Here is a 26,852-nt window from a genome sequence, read left to right as displayed (position 1 = left end):
AAAAAAGTAAACGCTTCAGTTGACTAATTTTAAACAAAAAAACACAACCTATATTCTGACGACGTTATCACGTAAAATCATCGTCCGTAAACCGGCTTTACAGACAACCTCTTTTTAATTTCATATTACAGAATTGCAAAGTGCTCTTAAGTAACATCTTCCTCATATTCATCAAATTTGGTAGTTAAGAGTTTTTGGTGAGACCAAATAATACTGTTGAATTTAATTAAAAATTTAATACTAATTTTTGTGAAAATACTTGTGTGTAGTTAAGGTACATTTTTTTTTAATAAATCCAGTAATTTCGGAACTGTTTTTATCGTTTCTCCTCACACCTTACAAGTTTGATTTTATATAATTTATTATAATTTATATAATATTTATATAATTGATACCTGCAGTTTTAGACTTTGTTTCAAATTCTCCATCATCAAAGTGTTATTTTTGATTAAAACCTCGAAATTTACTTAAATTTACTATAAATAATATGTATGTATGTGCCTTAAAAAAAAAAAAAACAAATTTTCTTTTGAAGTTATCGGAAAATAACTCCGGATTTTCCAATTTCTTTTGATGATTCTTTTTAGCTTACACGTGGTATTTACAACTTCTTTAACATTCAATGAAAAGAAAAATTTTTAGTATTTATAAATTCAATAAGTTTTTTTTTCAAAAATATCGATCTATTTCCCTTCTAAACTTACAGAGTATTTTATAGAAATTATTATAAACCACCTGTTTAAATCTCAGCCTAAGAAATGTATTTGCAGATGTACAAATTCTTATGAAGTGTAACCTTTACTTGCAGTAAAACCTGTTGAAATATTAACTTATATGGAGTCCATAATTACCAAAATTATGTTTATGAATCAGAAATTCTGTAACAAAAATCTGTATTTTCTGCTTTTCTGTAATGCTGTTTTCCAAAATTCTGTAAATTCTATAGATATTCAACTCAACTAAGATAAGGCGTTCAGAATCGCAGTAACATGTATTTTCGATTTTAGCAACAGGAAGTACCTACATAAATTTCATTTCTCTTGTTATAAACTCATAAACTATATAAAATTCAAATGAAATACTTTTTTACCAATAATTAAAAGTATACTACCATGCAAAAATATTATTTTTGTTTGAAATTTCCAAATTAACCCCGAGTTTAACAGAAACTAAAACAATTTGGTACACCATGGTGTATACGTAACTTTTTTTTAGTATTAATTTTGATTTACGGCATTAAAAATAAAAAGTTAAAAGGCTTGAAGTAACAAAGGCTTTCCCAATATTGTTTCTGTTTATTAATTGATAAAAAAGCATGTTTAATGCAAGGCAATTATCAGCTGAACTCATATCATTCCTTAACACTATTTTCACTTTTTATAAAATACATCCTAGGATCCAAGATTAATAAATCTTATGTGGTTTTAATTACCAAAAATATATTTTGACCCATTAGGGCTATTTCTTCCCCTAGTTCTGAGAACAACCGAACAATAGCACTTGCAATTTTAGACTTTGATTTTTAGTCTTTGTAATATTTTTTTCTGCTCGATTATAGACCAAAGATATCTGCTCCATCAACACGCTCCTAATCATAGAACTATACACAATATTCGTTACTTTTGTCAGGCATCTTATGACCATGTTTTTCTTTCTATTATTTTCATTATATAGATCATAGACCCAATGTAGGTATATCCTGACAACTCTCGTATGTGTACATAAGAAAAAAAAAAAAAAAATAACAGCGATATAGCTATGACAAAAATATTATCAAGTAGTATTGGTATTGGTATGTATTCTAGACCAGGGCTTACAAATATATTGTAGGACAACACACATACAAAAGTAAAGAAAAGAAAGCAACACAAAAAAAAAAAAACACACATTGTTGAACTTTAAGAAGCTTTCGTAAGGCGCCTTCTTTCTTTGAAATTATATTATATCGGTCTTCAGGATAGTATTTTCCATGTGTTTGTGGGAGATTTTCCCAAAACACATACACAAACACAATACATACATATATAAATATATAGTGACAAGAGAAAGGCTGAAGATGTGTTTGTGTCCTAAGCACAATCACCCGGCTTTGTAATGCAGTGGCAGCAGCTTTTCAAGATAGATAATTGTACTTTGTTTGCAAATAATCACACACTATGGAAGGTATCCTTCCATTGTATCCTTTTGTGTTATTTTGCTCTGTTTTGTTGTTTGGAAACTGATTGCATCGGATGATGATGATGGGCGATGGGAACTGGAGGTTGGGTGAGGGCAGGGGGGGTGGGGAGGCTGAGGACTATAGGGGCTAGTGGAACGATGTGTAGTGAAGTGTTTAACTAGTGCACAGAGAGATGTGATCCAACAAGAAAAACGAAAGCTATTTTCGATGATGTTGGTGTACAAAAATAGAAAGAGAGAGCTGCTAGAGCGGATGTTTGATATAGTTGTTGTTGTCGTTGCTGCTATTTTTTTTTTTTTTTTTTTTTTGTAAAAGTGATGATGAAGCCGATGTGGGTAGTCAAATCATATGATGAGATTTTGTTTTTGCTTTCAAGTTACAATTTTTTTTTCTTGTGATTGTATTAACAACAACTATGGGTATAGCTTAAATACCACACTTTTTTAATTGATGACTTTAAAATTGAAAGGTACTTTGATTTCTATTGAAATCAAATGAATCAAAGAAAAACACCTACCCCTAGAGTAATATCAACGTGGGATTTTTATGATTTTGTTTTGTTTATAGATTGTGAATATTTTGAAACAAGCTGGCTTTTAAGGTTATTTTCATAACATCAAATCAAAAAAATACAACTCACTTTTGTTCAAGCAATTGGCTACTATTTTCCTTAGATCGATAGTTTTATTGACGTTAATATTTAAGAGTCTGAAAAAAAAAAAATCATATGTGCATACACACGTGGTTGAAGTGAAACCTTAAAAATCATTTTAACAAAATTGAAAAAATATAACTTTTTTTTATTCCATCACTTTTTTTTATATGACAACCTACAATAAATTTTATACGATCTGAAAGCTTATTGTTTCAGCCCAAAAAATTTATATCGACCATGTCTATACAACATCTACAAAAAGAGCAAGAATTTTTTTAAACCAATTAGTTTTTATAAAAAAAGCAAAACAATCAATCTCATTTCTCTTCTAACGCCATTAAAAACATTTTTTAAAAGACAACCTATTTTATATCATTATTATTTCACCTTTTATATGACGCTTCAATCATATTTCTACCATGCCTACAAACAAAGTGAGAATTTTTTAAAGCCAACCATGTCGAAATTTCAAACTGAGATTACGGTACTTCCTCTACTGCTGGCTGGTCATCGGCAACAAGTCTTCACAGGTGTTTTTAGGTATTTTTCAAGTTTTTCAATTCAATGTGTATTAAAGTTAAATTAATTTGTTTTGTGCTCTAGATCAAAAGATATATAACGTGTTTAGAAAAAGAACATCTTTTCACCGTTATCTCAGAATTTTGAATATGAAATTAATTGAAATTTTGCACAATTATAGTTTATTTAATTACCTATCCACTGTATAAAGTTCATTCATCTATCTATTAAAACAAAAAAGTAATGATCAATTGATTTTTCGTGTCGCTTTTTCGTTTCATCTTATTTTAAATCACTACGATACTAAAGAAGTTTTAGCTTCAAAAACTGAACCAAGAAAATATTTTAAACGAAAACGTATGAAAAGTAGTATGGCCATAAATAGTTTGAAACCTAATCATGAAAATCATCCTGTACGAAACGAAAGCTACAAACAAGAATCCATCAATTTTTTCTTGATCAATACCTGAGGAGCTTTGAAGACAGAATTTTCAGAAAATTAAAAAAAAAAACTTGGTACCTATTGTTTAAAAGTCTCAAATATTTAGTTTTAGGTTTGGCCACCATTTTGAAAAAAGAAACTGAAAAAAAAATTGATTTTTGTTGTTTGGCTTTATCTTCATGTCCTTCAGAACTCATTTTAGTGTCAAACGTCAAAACCATCTTATGTGTAACTAATCTCCTTTTTTCATATTTTATTGGATGTTATTAGGATAGTTTTTTTTAATTTCGGGAAATATTTTTATTTTTCAATCTCAATTTTATATAATAAAGGTATCATTTCTTCCCAAAAAAATAAACCGTTTTGTCAACCCTTCTAGCGTTATAGTTGTCAAATTCTAGTGTATACAATTTTCCACCAATTTTAAGTGCTTTAATAATATTTCTTAGGCCTTTGCACCGAGCTATTAAATATGTGGTTTTTTTTAGAACACCAACTTCATAAGTTCAAAAATTTCAAAAATTTCAAAAATTCTATTTTTTTTTAGATTTTTTTCCACTTTGCCATCATAAAAATGAATAAAATTATGAGAATCAACTATATAATATGGTGATTGACATCGTCATTACGAAGAAGCCCTTTCGATCATATATCCAAGATACTTTAAACTTATGGGAAGCATGAATATATTCAAATTATTATCAGAAAACGACCTGTATGGATTCTGAGGACCAGGAAATGTAGCAGCTCATACTGCAAATACAACCTCTTGCAAGAAATTAAATCTTCTCTTGTATATATTAGCTTCTAGGTCTTTTCGATGTCTGAGTGCCACTCAAATTTTACAAATTCTCCAAGTTCATCTGATATGCCTAGGTGAAGCTAGTGAAAATATAGCTAGGAAAACAGTTTCTTTAAAAGTTCGTCATAAAACAGTCAACATCTGTGATATATTTTGTCGTTTCCACAAGAAGCTAGCCCTGAGAATTATTAACTAATAAATTTTCTTTTTCTTTCAGAGGTTATTTTAAAGATAGCAACCTTTGAAACCCACTTTTGGAAGTCAAAACTTCTTTAGTATCGTAGTGATTTGAAAAAAGATGAAACGAAAAAGGGGCAGGAAAAATAAATTGATTATAACTTTTTTGTTTTAATGGATAGATAAATGAAATTTATACTGTAGATAGGTAATTAAATGAACTATAATTGTGCAAAATTTCGATCAATTTCATATCTAGAGCACATAAACTTTTTATTTGACTTTAATACGCATGCTGATAATATTACTATTCATTTGATATAATTATCACACATAACGGTAAGTGCTCTACAAAGTTACACAATTTTAAATTGAAAAACTGGAAAAAATACCTCAAAACACCTGTGCAGATCTGTTGCCTATGACCAGCCATCTAGTGTAGAAAGTACAGTAAAAATGTCAATTTGAAATTTCGACTTGGTTGACCTTATAGGGCAAGTTTAGGATTCGTAAAAAAAATCGAACTCAAGACAACAATTTTACATTACATTTTTGCTCCAGTTTATTGTTTTATCACTTTTACAGCCACGGTGATCTCCGGTTTTGATAACCCAGGAATTAATATGCACATTTTTTACAGGATTTATAAGCATAAGCGAAGCTTAATACTATTTAAATCAAACATGTAAACATACATATTTCACTAATGATACAAAAACAAAAACTTTTTCTACCCCCTTTGCGTTATCAAATCATTGCCCGTGTAATATGCCCAGTTTATGTCTTATTAATTTTTTTTTTCAAATAATGACGTAACTCCATCTCGGTTTACATACGTTATACTATGTATTATAAATACATAAAAGATTAAGAGTTAAAGTCTGCCAATGTACCATTCAACTTTTAAGTACCCACCTAAACATAACCACAAAATCTAAAAGAAGAGAAGATTTCTTTCAAAAAAAAAAGTAATTTTGGCTTTTGTCGGCGTCAATTTCCTTTATGAATTTGGAAATCGGAGTCGTATTGTCTGGAAGACAATCATTTCACTAACAGATCAAGGCCAAAATAAAAAAATGTTTGTACGCATATTTATAGACGGCTATATGCCAAACAAAAATAATAAAATAAAATCTTAGCCCAGCCATGTAAGACATAAATTACAAACAATTTTCACAGTTGAAATTAAGAAAAAGAAAAAAAAAAATACACTGGGTGGCATACATATACATATGTACATACCTATGTAGACTGATTCAATATTAAACAACAATAACGTTGAAACACGCGCCAGTTAGTTTAGTGACGTCTTCAATTATTGTCTTGTGAAAAAAAAAAAAAAAAAAAAATGAATGAAAAAGAAATTCAATTTTTCAATGGTTAAAGAAAATTTGAGAATACTTACAAAATCATAGTGTCCTACTTTGTACATAAATAATCCCAACCACTGAATTAAATGATTATTATGACTTATTTTTAGAATTTTTTTTGCATCATTCTGCATAAGTTTAATAATACTGAAGTAGCTTTCGATTTTTGCATTTATTTTTAACTTTAACCAAATATTTTAATTTTCTTTAATAGGTAAAAAAAAGATGTTGAAGTTTTTACTGACCATCTCCTAGAAGCTTAATTGAACAAAAATTTCTTTGTACTTTTCTTAATTGGGTTTTGTGAATTTGAAACGGACACTCGCTTTGATTTTTGAAACTTTGATAATTTTGAACACTTTTTTTTGCAAATGATTTGACTCATTTACATGATGTTAATATTTATACTTAAACAAGCTTAAACTTAGGTTTAAGGTTAATATGGAACTTCCGGTAATAATAATATCTTGATTGTGAATTTCTGTGTTGTGTCAGTCTGTCTGTATGTACAAGAGGCACCATCCTAAATGGGTCGGTTGATTCACTTCTTACGTAGCAGTTTTTATAGATTGTACAGTAGGGTACAATCACATTACTGTAGGGTGTGTCAAAATGCTAAAGTATGGAATTTTCAAATCTAATAGCTTTTAAAAGTTGCATTGCTTATCCAAACTAAATCCTGCATTTACAATTTTCATTTTAATTAATATCTTTGGCTAGCTCAAAATATAGGAAGCAATCGAAGAAATTTGGATTTTTAGAGGTTTTTGAAATATATGTTTGCTCCGTTTGGATACAAAAACAAATATATTAAATACTTTTAGGCTTTCACGTGAAAGGCAATTCCAAGAAAAAACTTTTAAGCTTATATTTTTTTGGAATTGAAAACTTAGTAAAGAAGCTGTGAAATAATAAGCGAAGGAAAACAAATCATTTTTTCATATAAAATCGTTTCTTAACAACTTCAACCGATTAGAACGAGCCAAAGACGAACTATATTATATTTTTTTTTAATATTATTAAACCTTAGACCATAATAAAACTTTTGACCACTATTACATTAGAGTACTTTTTTTCTGCCATTCAAAAGTGACACACCCTATATGTACAGGGTTGCTTCATGGAATTCATTTTTAGAACAAAAAATAACGGGAGCTGTTGTATTAAAATTTTGGTTTTTGAGTGTTCAATAATAACTGCTCCAACTGTTACACAAACTGTATTTTAAAATTTTTGTCCGTTGATTAAATAAGAAATTAATTTTTTTTTTTAACTGGTCAAAGGATTTTTAATTATATTTTTTTTTAAATTTCAAATGCATCCTAGTAAAAGAAATCAAAATTTTATTTATTTCCTTATTAAATAACATACAAATTAAGAAAATATTAATTGTTGTAGCTAGTGATGTTGAACATTGAGGTTACAAAAATATTCATTTCAGATATTGTATTTTGTACGTAATTTATTGTTTTTAACTTTGAAAGACGAATTTTATGTATACAAAAATTTTTTTTACATTTTTAATAGTTAAAATTTAAATCAACCTGAGTCCTAAAATCGTGTGATCTAGTCGTGCATTTTATTTGCTGACAATTTTTAACACACACAAAACAACTTAAAAAAATGTTAAACAAATTAGGTATTTTTGTTCTATTTTTTTTTTTTTTTTTTTTTTAAATTTTTTGTATGTAAAATATTGTAACTATACAAAATTTAAAATTCATAGATTTTTGAAATTCAAAATTTTAAAATACAGAATTAAAAAATAATAGAAACTCAAACTAATGTAGGTAATACAAATTTGTATCCATCCATTTAAAAACGTTTTGTGCTAATTTTAAAATCGAGTATCAATAATTTTCATTAATTTTTTTTCTACAAAGTTACCTACAAACCTTTTATACTAAAAAATTTTTGTCATAAAAGCAAGGGTGTGTGACCCTATGGTTAGGGTTGCCATGCGTCCGGGTTTTCCCGGACATGTACTCTTTTTTGGCTGTGTGGGGGACGTCCGGGATAGTTTCTATCAATTGTCCGGGATTGTACTCTTTTTCTAGCCTTTAAGTATCTCAGTACTTGTATGCTAATCTAAATTCATTTAGCCCTGATTTTTTAATCGTCAGTTAGACCATCATAGGAATAAATGTCAATATTAAAAAAACTTTTATTCCTAGGAATACGCTCTAACTGAGGTTTATCTGACTATTGAAAAATTGGCCCTTATTATTCAAAAAAACTAATCGAGTTCATTAAAAGCGAGGCGTTTTTATTTTGGTTTATTATATGCTCAATTATGTTTTGTATTCTGTTCCAATATAATCAATATAATATATAACAAAATTTTAAACGGTTAAGGAAAATTTAAAGCCACTTAAGTAAGTTGCTAAGTCAAAAAGACCATTTCTTAACTTAGTAACTTACTAAAAATTCTATTTGCATTTAACTAAATCTTTAAAAATTTTGCGCAATTGGTTTTCAATGGAATTTTAAATTTTTTTTTAACTGGAATTGCATTACAACTTTTGTAGTATTATAGCTCGAATGTTTATTATAATACTAAAAATGTGAGTTTTAGTTAAATTTTAAAAGGATTGTTCGGTTTATTTTTTTATAAAATTATGCATTTTTTTTGTCCTAGTTTTGTACTCTTTTTTTTTTGTCCTTATTTGTCCGAGAAAGTCCGGGATTTTGCATCTCGATTACTAGTTTCGTCAAAATATATCTGGCAACCCTACCTATGGTGGATTTCATTTTGAAAAATACCAAGGAATGTTTCGTTACTTTAAGAATTTTTTTAATTTTTATTTATTCTTCTAAATCGATTTTATCTTCTTCAAAGTATTTTCCGTTCAATGCAATATATTTTGTTTTGATTCTCAAAGCAGTCCCAAAACTCGATTTATGGCATTGTCTTCAGGTCCTTTTTCGATTCGGGTCTGCTCTATTAAATCTACACGGCCATGATTTCCGGGCAACAATAATTCTGTCTGAGTCTTCAACTGTTTCTCGCTCCTGTTTTTGAAAATTATATACAATTTATATAGGTACCTACTCGTGTTTTCGATAGAGCTATCAAACCAAGTATTTCTTGCAACGTTCTCAAAATTTCCGCAGCCCAACTAAAAAAAGTATTAAACAAAAACAAATCCATTTTCAAAACTTTTTTTAAATAATTTTTGGAATTTTTTTTATTTTTGGAAATTTAAAAAAATTCAAAATTGAGGACAGATCGCAATTGGCGTTCGAAAAAGTAATGCGTGAAGCACACTTGAAATTTGTGCAACTCTCAGAAGGTCTGGCAAATAGTTTTATGTGTCCTGAATATTTTTTTTTAAGAAAATAATTCACACTTATTTTATAAAACCAAACTCCTCATTTGTTGGTAGGTACTATCTTCTTCTTGGATATGGCTAAGGATATTTTTGTCCACAATTGCCGCTCACAAAAATGTTTGTTAAATACTTTGTCCGATGCAATACGAACATCTATTTATTATCAATCTATTAAGGGAAATTTCTATTTTTACTACTATTTTCTGATTTTGCTACCCTCCTCATTTCAAAAGATTTTGCATTTTTCTGGGAAATTCTATAAGCTTTAAATAAACATTATGATTTTTCATAGCAATAATTTTATTTCCAATTTATTTTCAAAATACTAAACAGAAGAACCTTAGCACTCCTCTGCCGTGCTATTAATGACTCGATTTTGGATATTTACACAGCGTTTTTAGCTCTTTTTCCTCAATCGTTGTCGGATAGAACATCACATCAGAACAAACTTTTCGAGTAGTAAAATAATCTCAACTGCTTTAAAAACTCATTCAATTTCATGCGACTCTTCAAATTAAAAAAAAAAGTTGAAAATCATTAAACTTTCCAAAAATCCATTAAGTCCTTTGGATCTTTTTTCAATAAATGTTAAACAAAAAAATGAATTTTAATATATTCAGCATAAGCCACATGCAATGAAAATATGTCTTTTGACAAAAATCAACTTAAAAAAAATCAATCGCAAAAGTTTCATTTATTTACACAAAGTTGCATTTCAATATAATAAATCAAAATCAATACTTATAATTCCTTCTTATTACCTTTGTGCATAATGAGTCTTTCCCATTGAACTTGAGCACTCAATGTCTGCCAAGATATTTTGACCATGTGTTTTCTGTAAGAATATGATTTTTTTTTAAGATCTTTTTCTTTAAAGCCATCAACATGTATTTAAAAGCATATTAAAAGGGAATGGTGTTTACGAAAAAAATTATTTTAAACAGTTAAAATTTAATCGCATAAAAAATCATTCTACATTCAGGGTAAAGTTTAATAAAAAAAAAAAAATATTATTTTCTATTAACTTTCTAGGGTTTTTATTTTTATTTTATTTTTTTTTTTACGAAAATCGTTGACAACCTCGAAAAGAATTGATTTTTTAAGTTCACGATGGACGACGACGACGATGTAGCCAAGGTGTATATAGGTGGTAACTACTGCAACAGTCATTTATACCTTTTACCTTAAAGTTTTCTTACACTTGACTTGTTCAGTGGATGTATTGTTCAATGTTCAGTCTATCTATATAGGTAGAAGAGGCGGAGGGATGTTGTTCAATAGCAATAACAATAGACGTAAGTACTCGAAGTCTGATTGTCTATAAGTTTTTTTTTTATTTTTTTGTAGAATGCACATCACAGCTTAAGTTGTCTGTTATAAGTACTCGATGGCTCAGGCAAAAATAACACAAAACTATTTAAAGATCTTTCATATTGTATCAAGTCCTTTCAATATGTACATTCTACACATTTGACTCAATAGAGTCCAACGCACCATCGAAAGGCATCTTTTAAGTTCGATGACCTTATGATGAATTGAGTAAACGATTTAAAAAGGTACTTATGAATTTATAAGCTGTTAGATAATAATTCAATAGAGCAATAATGTCCATTAGTCGAATTTTGGAATTAAATTGGAGCATATTATAGTTTGTATGGACATCGAATTATTTTTGAGCAACTGTCGAATTAATAATAATCAGAACAAAAACATTACTGTTAAAAAAGAGCCAAGTTCTCCTATGTTGAAATTATGCTGACACAAAAAGTACTGAGATGTAAAAGTGTACCAAGTTCTAAAGTTTGGGTTCAAATTCGTATCAATAAAATTTTGATTGTTCTCTTGACAATTTTTCTTTTAATTACTGATTTTTAAAGTTATTTCAAAAATTGCCAAGTAAACAATAAAAATTTTATTGATACAAATTTGAACCCAAACTTTAGAACTTGGTACACTTTTACATCTCAGTACTTTTTGTGTCAGCATAATTTCAACATAGGAGAACTTGGCTCTTTTTTAACAGCAATGTTTTTGTTGTGATTTCACTACTTTTTGCAAGGTATGGCTGTAGTATTAGTGAGGCGGCTTAGCATACGCCCGATCGAATAAAATCAATACCAAAATGTCTCGACCATCATGTAAAAAGTTATTGGACTCTTTATGAATTGTCTTTTACTCAAAGAGCAAGAGTCAGAATATTACCAAGTACTCCTTGAAAATAAGTTTTAGGTTGATAAAATTTCGTGTGGACGTTTCATATACCATAGAAAAAAAATAATAAAAGTAAATTTAATAAAAAATAAAAGCAAGCAATTTATGTTTTGCATGAAAATTCAATATTTCATGGTAAGTATAATTCAATTTTTGATTATTTTTGATTCTCATACGATGTATAAAATATATATGCGGTTGAAAAAAATGCAAAAATTTTCCATGTGCTGCAATGGTACCATTTCAAAAGTGTTCTTTCTCGCTAAAAAAAAACACCCTTTGACCTGAAATTTTTTGATGGACATATTTTATTTTTTGAAGTTATACTTCTTATGGGAGGGTGGGTATGAAAATTTACTTTTTGACAAGAATGTCAAAGGGATTATGACGCGATCACCCTATGTAGCAGGGCTGTCGTTTCACCTTTAGAGTACGCAGTACTTTAGTATTTAAAAATGCAGTACGCCACAGTACGGCAAACATAAAACACACAACACGTAGCAAGTTACATGTTTCATGTGGCAAGTTGCATGTGGCAAGTTGTATGTGGCAAGTTGCATGTGGCAAGTTGCATGTGGCAAGTTGTATGTGGCAAGTTGCGTGTGGCAAGTTGCATGTGGCAAATTGCGTGTGGCAAGTTGCATGTGGCAAGTTACATGTGGCAAGTTGCCAGGGTTGCAAAAAGCTAACATTTCAGCTCAGCTCACAGCTCAGCTCAAATTTGAGCTAGGTACCATAGCTTAGCTCATTTGAGCTGAGCTGAAAGTGAGCTGAGCTGAAAGTGAGCGCCCCAACTTCCAACGCCTATATCTCGGAATTTTGAAAAAAATGAAAAAAATTTTTTTGATGCCAAAAGGTAGCGGGGACTCTAACCTACATTTGGGTACAACTTCCATCCCTGTAGGTACACGCGTTCTCAAACCAGGAGAACTTAAAGGTAAAAAAAAAGTTAAGCCCGATTCTGAAAAAATAGGCATGATGTGGCGGTTTAACATGCAAGGCGATTTTTTAAAAATCTGACAATGTGCTAAGCGTAGGCCCATGACACAAGCTATCATTTGGCATCACTCCCAAAAATTGCTCTCAAGCGGCTTAGCTTCCAGGAGCGTTCAAAGATTCGGGGATTTTTCGAAAAAAAAATTTACCCCAACTTTCAAACACGATTTTCTCCGAATTTTGAAAAAAATCGGAAAACCGGATTATACCACTTTCGGGTAGCTGAGAATATAAGCTTTCATATGGCACCACTCCCCTGTCTCTAGATCAAAGCCTTCCAACGCCTATATCGCGGAATTTTGAAGAAAATGAAAATAAAATTTTTGATGCCAAAAGGTAGCGGGGACTCTAACCTACATTTGGGTACAACTCCCATCCCTGTAGGTCCACGCGTTCTCAAACCGGGAGAACTTAAAAGTAAAAAAACAATAGACACGATTCTGAAAAAAAGGCATGATGTGGCGGTTTAACATGGAAGGCAATTTTTTAAAAATCTGATAATGTGCAAAGCGTAGGCCCATGACACAAGCTATCATTTGGCACCACTCCCAAAAATTGCTCTCAAGCGGTTTAGCTTCCATAAGCGTTCAAAGATTCGGGGATTTTTCGAAAAAAAAATTTACCCCAACTTTCAAACGCAATTTTCTCGGAATTTTGAAAAAAGTCGTAAAACCGGATTGTACCTGATTTTTTTTATGATTAAAAAAGAAATATTTTACTAAAAAAATAGAAATATATTTACTATTAACCCTAGAAAGATAATCTACGTCTGTAAGACGTATGGCGTGTAAAGAACTGTTTTATCTAATTCAATTCAAATTTCTGTTTTTTTGTTAAATTGATTTGATTTATTATATCACTTCTTTAAAATAATCTAAGTAATGAGTTAAATAAATATGACAAAAAGTGTTAACATAAGACCAAAAATCTTTTTGAAGTTATACTTCTTATGGGAGGGTGGGTATGAAAATTTACTTTTTGACAAGAATGTCAAAGGGATTATGACGCGATCACCCTGGGTAGCAGGGCTGTCGTTTCACCTTTAGAGTACGCAGTACTTTAGTATTTAAAAATGCAGTACGCCACAGTACGGCAAACATAAAACACACAACACGTAGCAAGTTACATGTTTCATGTGGCAAGTTGCATGTGGCAAGTTGTATGTGGCAAGTTGCATGTGGCAAGTTGCATGTGGCAAGTTGTATGTGGCAAGTTGCGTGTGGCAAGTTGCCAGGGTTGCAAAAAGCTAACATTTCAGCTCAGCTCACAGCTCAGCTCAAATTTGAGCTAGGTACCATAGCTTAGCTCATTTGAGCTGAGCTGAAAGTGAGCGCCCCAACTTCCAACGCCTATATCTCGGAATTTTGAAAAAAAATGAAAAAAAAATTTTTGATGCCAAAAGGTAGCGGGGACTCTAACCTACATTTGGGTACAACTTCCATCCCTGTAGGTACACGCGTTCTCAAACCAGGAGAACTTAAAGGTAAAAAAAAAGTTAAGCCCGATTCTGAAAAAATAGGCATGATGTGGCGGTTTAACATGCAAAGCGATTTTTTAAAAATCTGACAATGTGCAAAGCGTAGGCCCATGACACAAGCTATCATTTGGCATCACTCCCAAAAATTGCTCTCAAGCGGCTTAGCTTCCAGGAGCGTTCAAAGATTCGGGGATTTTTCGAAAAAAAAAATTTACCCCAACTTTCAAACACGATTTTCTCGGAATTTTGAAAAAAATCGAAAAACCGGATTATACCACTTTCGGGTAGCTGAGAATATAAGCTTTCATATGGCACCACTCCCCTGTCTCTAGATCAAAGCCTTCCAACGCCTATATCTCGGAATTTTGAAAAAAATGAAAAAAAATTTTTTGATGCCAAAAGGTAGCGGGGACTCTAACCTACATTTGGGTACAACTTCCATCCCTGTAGGTACACGCGTTCTCAAACCAGGAGAACTTAAAGGTAAAAAAAAAGTTAAGCCCGATTCTGAAAAAATAGGCATGATGTGGCGGTTTAACATGCAAAGCGATTTTTTAAAAATCTGACAATGTGCAAAGCGTAGGCCCATGACACAAGCTATCATTTGGCATCACTCCCAAAAATTGCTCTCAAGCGGCTTAGCTTCCAGGAGCGTTCAAAGATTCGGGGATTTTTCGAAAAAAAAAAATTTACCCCAACTTTCAAACACGATTTTCTCGGAATTTTGAAAAAAATCGAAAAACCGGATTATACCACTTTCGGGTAGCTGAGAATATAAGCTTTCATATGGCACCACTCCCCTGTCTCTAGATCAAAGCCTTCCAACGCCTATATCTCGGAATTTTGAAAAAAATGAAAAAAATTTTTTTGATGCCAAAAGGTAGCGGGGACTCTAACCTACATTTGGGTACAACTTCCATCCCTGTAGGTACACGCGTTCTCAAACCAGGAGAACTTAAAGGTAAAAAAAAAGTTAAGCCCGATTCTGAAAAAAAAGGCATGATGTGGCGGTTTAACATGGAAGGCGATTTTTTAAAAATCTGATAATGTGGAAAGCGTAGGCCCATGACACAAGCTATCATTTGGCACCACTCCCAAAAATTGCTCTCAAGCGGTTTAGCTTCCAGGAGCGTTCAAAGATTCGGGGATATTTCGAAAAAAAAATTTACCCCAACTTTCAAACGCGATTTTCTCGGAATTTTGAAAAAAGTCGTAAAACCGGATTGTACCTGATTTTTTTTATGACTAAAAAAGAAATATTTTACTAAAAAAATAGAAATATATTTACTATTAACCCTAGAAAGATAATCTACGTCTGTAAGACGTATGGCGTGTAAAGAACTGTTTTATCTAATTCAATTCAAATTTCTGGGTTTTTGTTAAATTGATTTCATTTATTATATCACTTCTTTAAAATAATCTAAGTAATGAGTTAAATAAATATGACAAAAAGTGTTAACATAAGACCAAAAATCTTTTTTAGAATCATACGTCTCTGAGACGTATATTATGATTATCTTTCTAGGGTTAAAAAAACCAAGAGAAAGATCACGAAAAATTATCTGTTTTATTTATAAAAATATCCATGTGTTAAAATAATTCCATTAATAACTAGAACCAAACATCTTGAGCTATGGTGTTTTATAAAAGTTTAAAATATCTTCATATTTCATTATACTTTCCAAATAAAAATCAATATATCCTCTCACCCATCACAGCTCAGCTCAGCTCAGCTCACTTTACTTTAGCTCACCCAACAGCTCAGCTCAACCATCAGCTCAGCTGACTTTCAGCTCAGCTCAAATGAGCTGAGCTATGGTACATAGCTCAAAAGTCAGCTAGCTCAAAATTTGAGCTGAGCTGTGAGCTGAGCTCAGCTCACTTTTGAGCTTTGTAGCAACTCTGCAAGTTCCATATTGCTACTACTATTGCTGAAGCACACACAATTCTCATAAAATAACCATATCGCACATTTTATGCTCAATTCATTTAGTTTCGTTAAGCGTATACCGTACGTTCTGAACCGCACAACATGTGTAAATTTCACAGAATAAATTGAAAACTACATGGACGCAAGGAGGATGAAAGAATTAATTTATTGTTCACTTGATAAAAATGTAAAAAAACGATGTGTAGATTAATTAATTTAATAATAGAAATTAAAAATATCAAATGAAATTCATTTACATATACTGAATGAGAAGTATAACTTCAGTCGCGTGTACATGTGTACACACACTCTTTTTTTTTTTCTATGGTTTAGTAAACGTGCATACAAAATTTCATCAGCCCACCACTTTTTTTCAAGGAGTACTTGGTAATATTTTGGCTCTTGTTCTTTAAGTATATAACTTTATAAAAAGTGCAATAACTTTTTACATGACGGTCCAGATATTTTAGTATTGACTTTATTCGATCGGGCGTAAAAAATTACCTCGAAATCATGTATTATATTAATAAAAATGTTTCATTAGCTATACTATGATATGCAACAATGCGGGTGCAACACAGAAATGCTCTTGTATCTACCCTCCTGGATGGAATACAAGGTGGCCCAATATCTCAAAATAAATCTTATATTGAGTACTACCAATGATATAAATTTCATGCTTTTATCACAAAGTGCACGATTTAGATGCTAAGCCGCCTCACTATATTGAACATCTTTATATTTGATGAAAATTCATTGAAAATGGGCGGTCGCCAGGGCCCCTGGCTAAAATTCTCAAATTTTAATTTTTTTTTCCTTTGTATAAACTACTAGCTCTACCATTCTTCCAAATTTCAAGATTTTACGAATATCAGAAATGCTCTGAAATGCTGGTTTTAACCAGCTCAACGAATGTAGCGAGTTTGCATCGTAGGTGTGGAAAGTTAGAGGGGGGTCGAAAATGGCCTGAGTTGCTTTCTGTAAATAAGGGTGTAGTGCCAAAGTTGCTAGAGAACTTGGGTGGGCATGGGCACTACCGTGCCCCTTGATAAAATAATGTAGCGTTCATAAGGCGTTCAGAATAATAATGGGTCAAGCCAAGCCCAAGCCCACAAGAAATAGAGCTATTGATCTGATGAGAAACACTTTTTTCAAAACTTCCCTTAGTTCTTAGCTTCACTATATAATGCACAAATTTCAAATGTACTAGAGTCATTATTATTCTCAACGTCTCATATTTGACAGATTTTTGTTTTTGATTTATAGGAGATACATAGCATGTATGCATATTGATCAAAATTGGGATCTTTATTTTCTTGTCAAATTTTAAAAATAGTTCTTTGACTTTCAAATATGATTCGATATGGAACAGCGATAATAGAACTAGGTAGATACCTATAATATAAGTTGACCTAAAAAAGTAAATTGACAAGCCTTTGAAAACTCGAATTAGCAGGATTTTTATCTATCTATCTATCAGTCAATATCTTTCATAAGTTGAAAATAACAAATGCTTAAATTTTATAAAATATTATAGCAAAAAAAAAAAAAAAACAATTTATATCATTACTAAACAAAAGTTTAAAAAAAATATTTTTTAAGCCCGTACTAACAGTTTCTGCCATAGATAGAACCGTTTTCTTTTTTTTTCTGAATTTTTCGTAAAATACATATTTATATTAATATAAAAATTATATAGCTTAAATAATATCAAATTCAATTATTGTGTTTATAGGGAAAATTAAAGGTTTGTAAGGGCTCGAGAAAACAATCAAACATGAAATTGAAATGATTGGGAATGCTAAAAAAGATTTAAATAGTTAAGGGTCTTAGGTGTTTCCCTGGAGAGGAAAGTAGGTGCCTACATTAACAAAATTAACGCCATAAATATCGTTTTAAAGTAAGTAAGAAAAAATATTTTTTAACCGTTATAAACGGTACCTATCATAGAAGCGTATTCTTGATTTCTAACTTTTTCATAAACGACAGAGTCGATTTCAACCCAGAATCCAGAAAAACCAAAATCCCGAAAACCCAAAATATTAAAACTTGAAAAATAAAAAAAATATTTTTGGCACCGTTGTTAACGGTACCTACCTGCCATAGAATCGTTTGTAATTCTTGTCTCTACAATTAAGCGTGAATCTAAGCTAAATTTCTGTAATTTTGTTTTTAAATTAAAACTTATATATAATGAGTAATTGAAGATAAGAGTGGACTGGTTTTCAAATTTTTTTTTGGACTTAAGCTACTCTGTCACTCTCTGCCACAGCATTAATAACGGAGTTTCATCAATTTTAAAAACAGATTTTATATGTTTTTTTACATCATAGAAAATGCTTGAATAAAATCAAATTAGCTATAATTTTCTCTATTTTTTTTTTTAATAATTTTGTTACAAACTATACAAACATATTATAAAATGTTCTTAGAAAATGTTTGATATTGAAATTCGTATTCATAAATTTCACTATATACAGGCAAATTAGTAAATTAAATCGCCTTTTTCGCGGGACAAAATTTTTTTATGAAATGTGTTTGGGTGGTTGTCCTTTTCATAAAAGTAAATTTGTTGGGTTGATAGGAGGTCAGAAGCGGCCAACATCTTGGAAAAGAGGTTTTTATTGAATAGCTAAATTGTTATTCATTTTAACAAAAAATGGCAAATGTAACACTTATTAACAATAAAATTATCTAAAAAATGATATATGAACCAATTCCGTGAGTTGATTTAATACAATTTTATAGTTAGTCAAAGTGCGGGTTTGTCTCGCAAGGTAGGAGCAAAATAACATTTTTGCATATATCTGACGAACTTTTGATTTCTTTGGCGAATTCTTGAAAAATGAACTATAGTACTTATAATTACACTGTGATAGTTCAAAAAACCTACAGAGGGCTCTCATGTCTACTGAAGATAATTCGAGTATGCTGAACACGATGGCGTACTTAGTTTTTCTGGATTAGGTCAAATAAGAAAGATTTTTGCGTTTGAAATTTTGTTTGCACACGCCAAAAATGAGGCTATAAAACACCATATATTTTGCAATTTTTGATTTTTTTTATCGATGTAAAATGATGGAAAATGTATTTTTTTTTTTTGAAGTATTATACGTAAGACAAGTTATTTAAAAAAAAATCTGTCGAATGACTATTTAAATCATTATTTTATGGAAAAAAAACGTCGATTTTTCTTACATTTTTTAACAATAAAGGTACAAATGTATGCGAAAACTCACCATTTTTATGTAGACACCTTTTATGTGTTAGTACTCTGGAGTATTATACATATGTAGATGTAGATATTAAATTAAAGAATCAGTCATGGTATCAATATTTTAATTTAAATTCTTTCAATTTGTTTTAAAATTAAAACATATTTACTATTACTTCCATCTGCATACTGCATTATATCAGCTTACATACCCAACACATAATATATTTGTCACAGTCCATCTCTAACTTAAGGGGGTTTGTCACGCTTATCTGTTTTGACTCCTTTAACGGTCATCTATTTTTTATTTATTTTTTTAGCTACTTGAGCCCATAGGTGTTTTGCCCCCTTCCGATCTTACCTGGTATTCTAGAATATTTTTTTCTTAAGGTTCAAACCTTTAGGATTCATTCTCTCACAAAAAATACTCTTGAATATCCAACTTTCATTATAAAAAAGAATAAGTTAAAAACTTTAACTATCTCACGGTAAAAAGTGCAACTTACTTTTAACATAAACGGTAACGATTTGTTGAAAAATTCCATATTTTATCCTGAAATACAAGATCAAATCGTTGCCACCTAGTGCTGCATTTTTATTTAAGTAATACGAAAAATATTAGAAAAATTGAAGAAAAATCGATGAATTTTTCCATGAAAATAATGATTTAAATAGTCTTTTGATAGATTTTTTTTTCAAATAACTTTTTTTTACGAATAATACTTCCAAAAAAATTGATTTTCCATCATTTTACACAGATAAAAAATCAAAAATTAGAAAATATATGGTGTTTTATAGCCTCATTTTTGGTATGTGCAAACAAAATTTCAAACTCAAAAATCTTTCTTATTTGACCTAATCCAGAAAAACTAAGTACGCCATCGTGTTCAGCATACTCGAATTATCTTCAGTAGATATGAGAGCCCTCTGTCGGAAAAAAAAGTTCCATTTTCGAACACAGTGTTATTATCTATAAAATGAGCTCACAATCGTTATTGTAACCATCATATTGTAGAAGAAATCTAAAGCCGAAATTCTATATGTAGGTAGGTACTTAGTACACAGAGAAAAATAGACCACATAAAATAGAACAAAAACAATAAGATTTCTCTATGGTTTTCATCCAAGAAGGAAACCTTATTAAAACAATCGGGTTTTCCTTATTGTTTTAAAATCTGCAAAAAAATAAAAAAAAACGATGACCAGGCTGGGAATCGAACTGGAGACTTCAAATCATTAGTAGCCCACCTTACCACCTGAACCAACCTGCCATGAAAATATTGATCGCGATTTTTGTTCTAGTGCTAAGTTGCAAAAAAATCAACTTTTCAGTCAAATTTTAATAATATTTTCTCTATAAAAATAATAAGAAATCTCCTTAAAAAAACCTTATTAATCGTTGATTTTAATAAGATTTCCTTATGAAATGTATGGAAGGTAAAACAATATGGCAATCTGTTAGTTTTTAGCGGGTCATATTTTTCTCTGTGTAAAAAGTGAGAAAAAAGCAAGTTTTGTGGTATTAAAAAATCTACTATTTTACTTATAATTCTTTTTAATAAATATTGATTAAAACATCTCAATCTTGAATCAACAGCTATTAAGATTTTTTTCTAGAAATGGAAGATATAAAACTTTCAAAATCATTCCAATGACTGGTCTTCGAATATTAGTTTTATTATAAATTATTTCAAAATTTAAAAAATTAAATACAACAATACTCCTAACTTCTACTTGAATATTAATAAAAAACAAAAATAGTTAAATAGACATAACTACCAGTTACAGAGTTGTGAGTTAACATCGACTTTTTTTTATTTCCTCTTTACTGCACCTATAACTAATGCATCCTTTTTCTGAATAGGTTCTATTGTTCTTTATTAAACTAAAAAAGCTAAAAGTTCGACTTTATCGAATGTATTGTGGTCAAATGAAAGCCTCATATACTTTTGCCTATATTCATACAAACCCAAACACAATTCACTGACAGAGGAGTCTTTTGACCTTTCCATTGAATAGAACCTGTTGAATTTTGAATCAAATCACCCGAAAGCAAAAATGCCTTTTCCTACCTACACTCTAAACCAAAATTTAATAAAATGATTTTCACTTCTGATGTAGTTGAGTTGTTGTTATATAAATTATATTTGTATTCAAATTTTGTATTTTTTTTTTTTTTTGTATATTTACAGGTTGGCAGCGGCTCAGGAAGCGGCGCTAGCAGGACAGCAACAGGGCTCCACAAGCGGGGGGCACTTGGGTCGAAGGGGAGCCCATCGCTTAGCTGATAGAATGGGTGGCCCGAGTAGTCAGGGCCAATCACCACCCGGTGGTGGGCCCACATCACTTTTTATCCTCACCGAGGATAATCCAATTAGGAAGTATACACGATTTATAATAGAATGGCCGCCCTTCGAGTACGCTGTGTTATTGACAATCATTGCCAACTGTGTAGTGTTGGCATTAGAAGAACATTTGCCTGAGGGTGATAAAACAGTATTGGCTCAAAAACTGGTATTATTTTTCAAAATTTAATTGCACATTTTGAATTGTTTTTCTTATTAATTTTCTTTTTGATTTATAGGAAAAAACCGAAGCCTATTTTTTATGCATTTTCTGTGTAGAAGCATCGCTCAAGATCCTTGCCTTAGGGCTAGTTCTGCATAAACACTCCTACCTCAGGAATATATGGAACATAATGGATTTTTTCGTTGTAGTAACGGGGTAATTATTATTTATTTTTCTATCTTTTTTTTTTATAATTATTAAATCATAAGAATTATTTCAAAAAAAATGTTTTGAGAATAAATAACACTTGGGCAGGTTTAACTATAATAAACTATTTTTTTTTTACTTTATTATTTTTATTTTATTTTATTTTTTTTTATTTCTTTCATTTTTTATTTATTTTTTGGTTTTATTTTAATTTTTTATTTTCATTATTCACACGATATGAAAACAAAACTGTAATTATTTCTTAAAATAATTACTTCAGCGCTATGACGATCTTCGCAGAAGCCAATATAGATGTCGACCTGCGAATGTTGCGGTCTTTTCGTGTCTTAAGGCCGCTTAAGCTCGTTTCGAGAATACCAAGTAAGACGTCCGAGTGCTCAGCAAGGAGTGCCATTAAGTAGGAATTGTTCGCTGAACTTCGTTTAAGAATTTTACGTTATTTATATATTTTTTATAAATACATATATAGACAAGACATATGCTTAGAGATATATGTGTTATATTATATCAGTTCATCAGTGTGCGTGTGTGTGTATTAGAGAAGCAGATTTTCTTAGATGATCTTTTAGATAATGGTCTCTTAGTTTAAATATTAAAAAATAAAATATTCATTAAATATATAAATTAAATAAATTATTTCATCGTTTGTTCTAGTGGTGTGATCTCGCAAAACGGCATTTTTAGTTTTATAAAAACGTCAACTTGACAGATAATTGTCTTCATAAATCAAACAAAATGTAATTCTTCACTTTGTATCTATATAAAACAAAATACATTTCGAAAATACTTCGAGTAGTGGCCAGAAAAAAATGCAACTTGTTGGCTTACAAGTTCATATTTTAAACATCAATTAACTTTTATCTTCGCTATATTTAGATAGCATATAGAAGCTTTTTAGTTCTTTTTATCGTATTTATTCAAAATAGTTCATGTCTTAGAAATTATTTTAAAATTATTGTATAGCTCGTGTAGTTTTTAAGGGCCGATTAGAAAATCGTTGGCTTCAAATCTCTTTTTTATTATATTATTTAATAATTTTCCTGTGTGAATAGATCCTTAGTTTTTATAAATGGTTTTCAACAATAAATTGTTAGATCTTCTGTAAGCTATTATAAAATAATTTTTTTTTCTATTTGGGAAAGTTGATCAATTTCATTAATTGACCTTGGACAATTTTATTAGTAAAAAAAAATCGAAACTTTAAGAATGGTGTAGTTATTTTTTAAAATTTAGATTTAAACTTTAAAGAATAAAAACTCGCAACTTAAAATTTTTTGTTAGGTATTTGAAAATAAAATAAAAATTTCCTTTGCTTTACTCAGAATTGGATACAAGGAGAAAGATGATAGAAAACTCAAATTGCAAGCCTAAACTTACCAATTTTTAAAGTTTAACATTGAGGAACTCAGATAATTTCACTTTTTAACGACTTTTTTTTTTCCGTAAATTACAGGAATTGGAACTGGAGTTATTTGTTTCTTGTACCTTGAACAATGTTTTCCATATTTTCAAATATTCAACAGTTCTTTTATTATTATTTGAAGTATGTGCAGAAAATAAAAAAAAATTTTAATACTTCTTTCTAATGTCGTTTACAGATTGAGTAATGAGGATTTTCCCTTATAGTAGGAGATCCCGTCATAGGACGACCTACCCTCGTCGTTATACCAGTTGAGAGTTGTATTTTCTGAAAGGTAGTGTCTAAGAAATTAAATTGTACATGATTTGCCTAGCGATATCCTGTCAAGGCATAGAGTTGTCAAGCCTTAAAGTTTATTTTTGCGTATTTTTGAATACGCGTCCCTGCTTTTATGGCAAGCCTAAGAGCTTAAAAAAAAACAATATGTCATAGGAAATTTAATTTGAAAATTTTTAATATTCAGGATTTTTTAAAATTTTAAGTTTGAGTAGGGTAAACATAGGTGAATTTAGAAAAAGGGCAAAAATCTATTTTCTAAGCAAAACGTGATAGAAATCAAATTGAAATTGGAATCGATAGATATTATAATTATATGAAAGCTACACATACAAATTAAAAATGTAAAAAATCTACAACTCGAGATATAGTCTTTTTAAAGTTATGACACTCAAATTCGATATTTGAGAAATAATTCACCAAAAATCAGAATGAAAGATTTTTTAAATAATTTTTATTTGATAAGTTAGAAAAAATAAAATAACTCGATACGTGTCTGTAAAATTTTTAATTTAACTTACCCTTTTTTAATTTAACTTACCCTTTTCGCGGATGGATTTTTTGAAAAAGTACTTATTATCGTATTTCAATATATTAAAGGAAAAAAAAACACATCATAGGACGACTACCACGTCTTTATACCAGTTGAAAGCTATATTTTCCTAAGGGTAGTGTCTAAAGAAACAGTCTGCACATGGGTTGCCTGATGACATCCTGTCAAGGCATAGGGTTCTTATTTTGAGTTGTTTTTTTTTTTTTCAAAAACGCCTGCTGGTGAGTGTTAGAGGTGTAAGAAATAATTATGCCAGAGAAAATTAAATTTAAAAATTTTTATATTCAGGATTTTTTTAGAAATTTGACATTTTAGAAGGGGAAACTGAGGTAAATTTAGAAAAAGTTCAAAAAGCTATTTCCTTAACAAAAAGTGGTAGAAAAAAGATTGATAGTGGAATCGATAGATATTGTTAAATTATATAGGTCACAGATACAAACCAAAAATCTAAAAAATCTGCTACTCGAGATATGGACGTTTAAAAGTCAAAAGTTTCAGAAATAATTCACCAAAAATCAGCACGAAATGTATTTGAAATAATCTTTATGTTATTAGAGAGCAAAAACAAAATAACACGTATCTGCCAAATTTTTGATTTAACTTAGTTTTTGGCTCCTGTGTATTTTAGAAGAATAACAGATTTTTACAGTTCAATTCACTGTTTCTAATATATTATTATATAAAGATCTGTAAGTTTCGGCAACCTTCAAAAGCTGTAATTTAGACCGAAAATACATTAATTGTGTTTCTTCGTAAATTAAATATAGGTACAATGGTACATACGATTATGCTTCGTGTAAACTAAAACTTAATCTAGATTTATAAGACAGCAGGTTTAAATTAGAGAATGCTATGGCACATATTCCTATTTTGACAGCCCTTCAAAAATTAGATTGGATCTTCAATATTTCAGATTCATATTTTTACCTACTTTATTTTTTTATGTTGCTGAAATATCGAATAATTTCTTATCTTAACTAATTTATTTGAAATCAGTAGATATATCATCCAAATATTAATTAAGGCATGACTTTAATAACGAAAATAATAAAGACAGGGCCTTATCCTTTAAACACTATCAAAAAAGGTTAAGGTTTGAAAACACCTGCACAATTCCAAACTTGATATAATTTTAATATCTACCTACTTCAAGAAAAAAAATTTGTATGTTTTTGTTAATCACAAGCGTTTTGAATTTATTCAATGAAAATTAAATTATTAGATATGTTAATTGGGCTTTTTTTTATCTTTTACTTTTTATGCAATTAATAAAAACAAATTAGCTAATCAATTTTTACAATTTTTTCCAACTTTTTCGATGGCATTTTTTTATTGGACAAATCACGTTTAACAATATTTGAATTTTCTATAATTTTTTTGTTATAAAATATTTTTTTTTTTTAAACTCCCGATTTTTAAATTAATGTATTCTGAATTTTCATGGAAGGAAATGAATTTTATACCAATTCAAAAATTAACTAATGCGATAAACAGAGGGCAGCTGTTTTTGGGTTTTTGATATTGTTAAAAACGGTTAATAGCGATATGATTGATATTTTTTTCACTCTGGTGTCTGTTGTTGAACTGTTTAGAAGAAGACGAATATTTTATATATAAATTATATTAGTATACTTTTATTTTTATTATTAAGGATTCGATATAACTGTACAAAAATGTACCTATACTTAGCAATAATATTTAAGTTTTTTCTTTGTATAGAAAAAAAAAAATCATGACATAGTACACATACCTAACATATAAATAAAATCGAATTTTCAAAATTTAATACCATTAATGATATTCGGCACATTTAGATTTTTATTTCTCTTATTTTGATTTTTAAACTGTTTTTTTTTTTTTTTGTTTCAATTAGTTTCCTTCTTCTATTAATTCCTTATACAATAGCTCGTTTTAGTTTTTATTAGATTTTTTTTAATTTTTAGTTACAAAATTTTAATTTTCTATGTAATAGCTCAATGGTGTAATTTTTTAGACAACCAAATAGAAACTAAATAAAGAAATATACCAATTCTTTTGAATAATTCTCAAACATTTTTTTTTCTTTTTTTTTTGCGATTTCTAAAAAAAAATTATTGAAAAAAAAAAACTTATTATCGAATCGCTTTGTTGATGTTCAATGAAATAATCAAAAAAAAAAAAAAAACATCAGGTTCATCACAATGTTCCCACAAAAAGGGCCCGAAGTAGATCTAAGAACATTAAGGGCTATTCGTGTGCTAAGGCCCTTAAAATTAGTTTCTGGAATTCCTAGTGAGTAGTTAAACAAAAAAAAATAGTTCGCTAGATGTGGTTAAATAGTTTATTTGTTTTTTATTAATTTTTTGTTTAGATAAACATTATTATAAAATATTTTGATTGAAGAAAAGATTTTTTAAGTAACTTAGCTTACTTTCTAGTCTTTTTTTCAAATCAGATTAATTAGAATTATTAGTTTCATTTATCTTTAACTAATTTTAATTAGATGCATGCTTTATTATATATAAATTTATTTTATTCAAATTTAATATTGTTAAATAAAATTTAAAATTTCAGAATTAATTAT

At 29.7% G+C, this 26,852-nt stretch overlaps 1 protein-coding gene across 26 annotated transcripts in view; it reads left to right on the top strand.

The window, feature by feature from the left end:
- The window catches only part of LOC129912627 (voltage-dependent calcium channel type A subunit alpha-1), a 174,023-nt gene that overhangs the window by 49,710 nt on the left and 97,461 nt on the right, over positions 1–26,852 (top strand). For 22 of the 26 annotated variants that reach the window (XM_055990954.1, XM_055990953.1, XM_055990939.1 and 19 more), the window contains 3 exons: positions 21,497–21,818; positions 21,889–22,028; positions 26,460–26,560. In XM_055990954.1, the coding sequence (XP_055846929.1) occupies positions 21,497–21,818; positions 21,889–22,028; positions 26,460–26,560 (563 nt within the window). Of the gene's footprint in view, positions 1–21,496; positions 21,819–21,888; positions 22,029–22,299; positions 22,401–26,459; positions 26,561–26,852 lie in introns of all 26 variants that reach the window. The other 4 variants (XM_055990936.1, XM_055990951.1, XM_055990949.1 and 1 more) reach the window with 1 other exon arrangement.

This window comes from Episyrphus balteatus, chromosome 2 (assembly GCF_945859705.1).
Source record: "Episyrphus balteatus chromosome 2, idEpiBalt1.1, whole genome shotgun sequence".
NCBI lineage: Eukaryota > Metazoa > Arthropoda > Insecta > Diptera > Syrphidae > Episyrphus > Episyrphus balteatus.
Note: the sequence above shows the minus strand (reverse complement) of the source record. Positions and strands in the feature narration are given on the sequence as shown.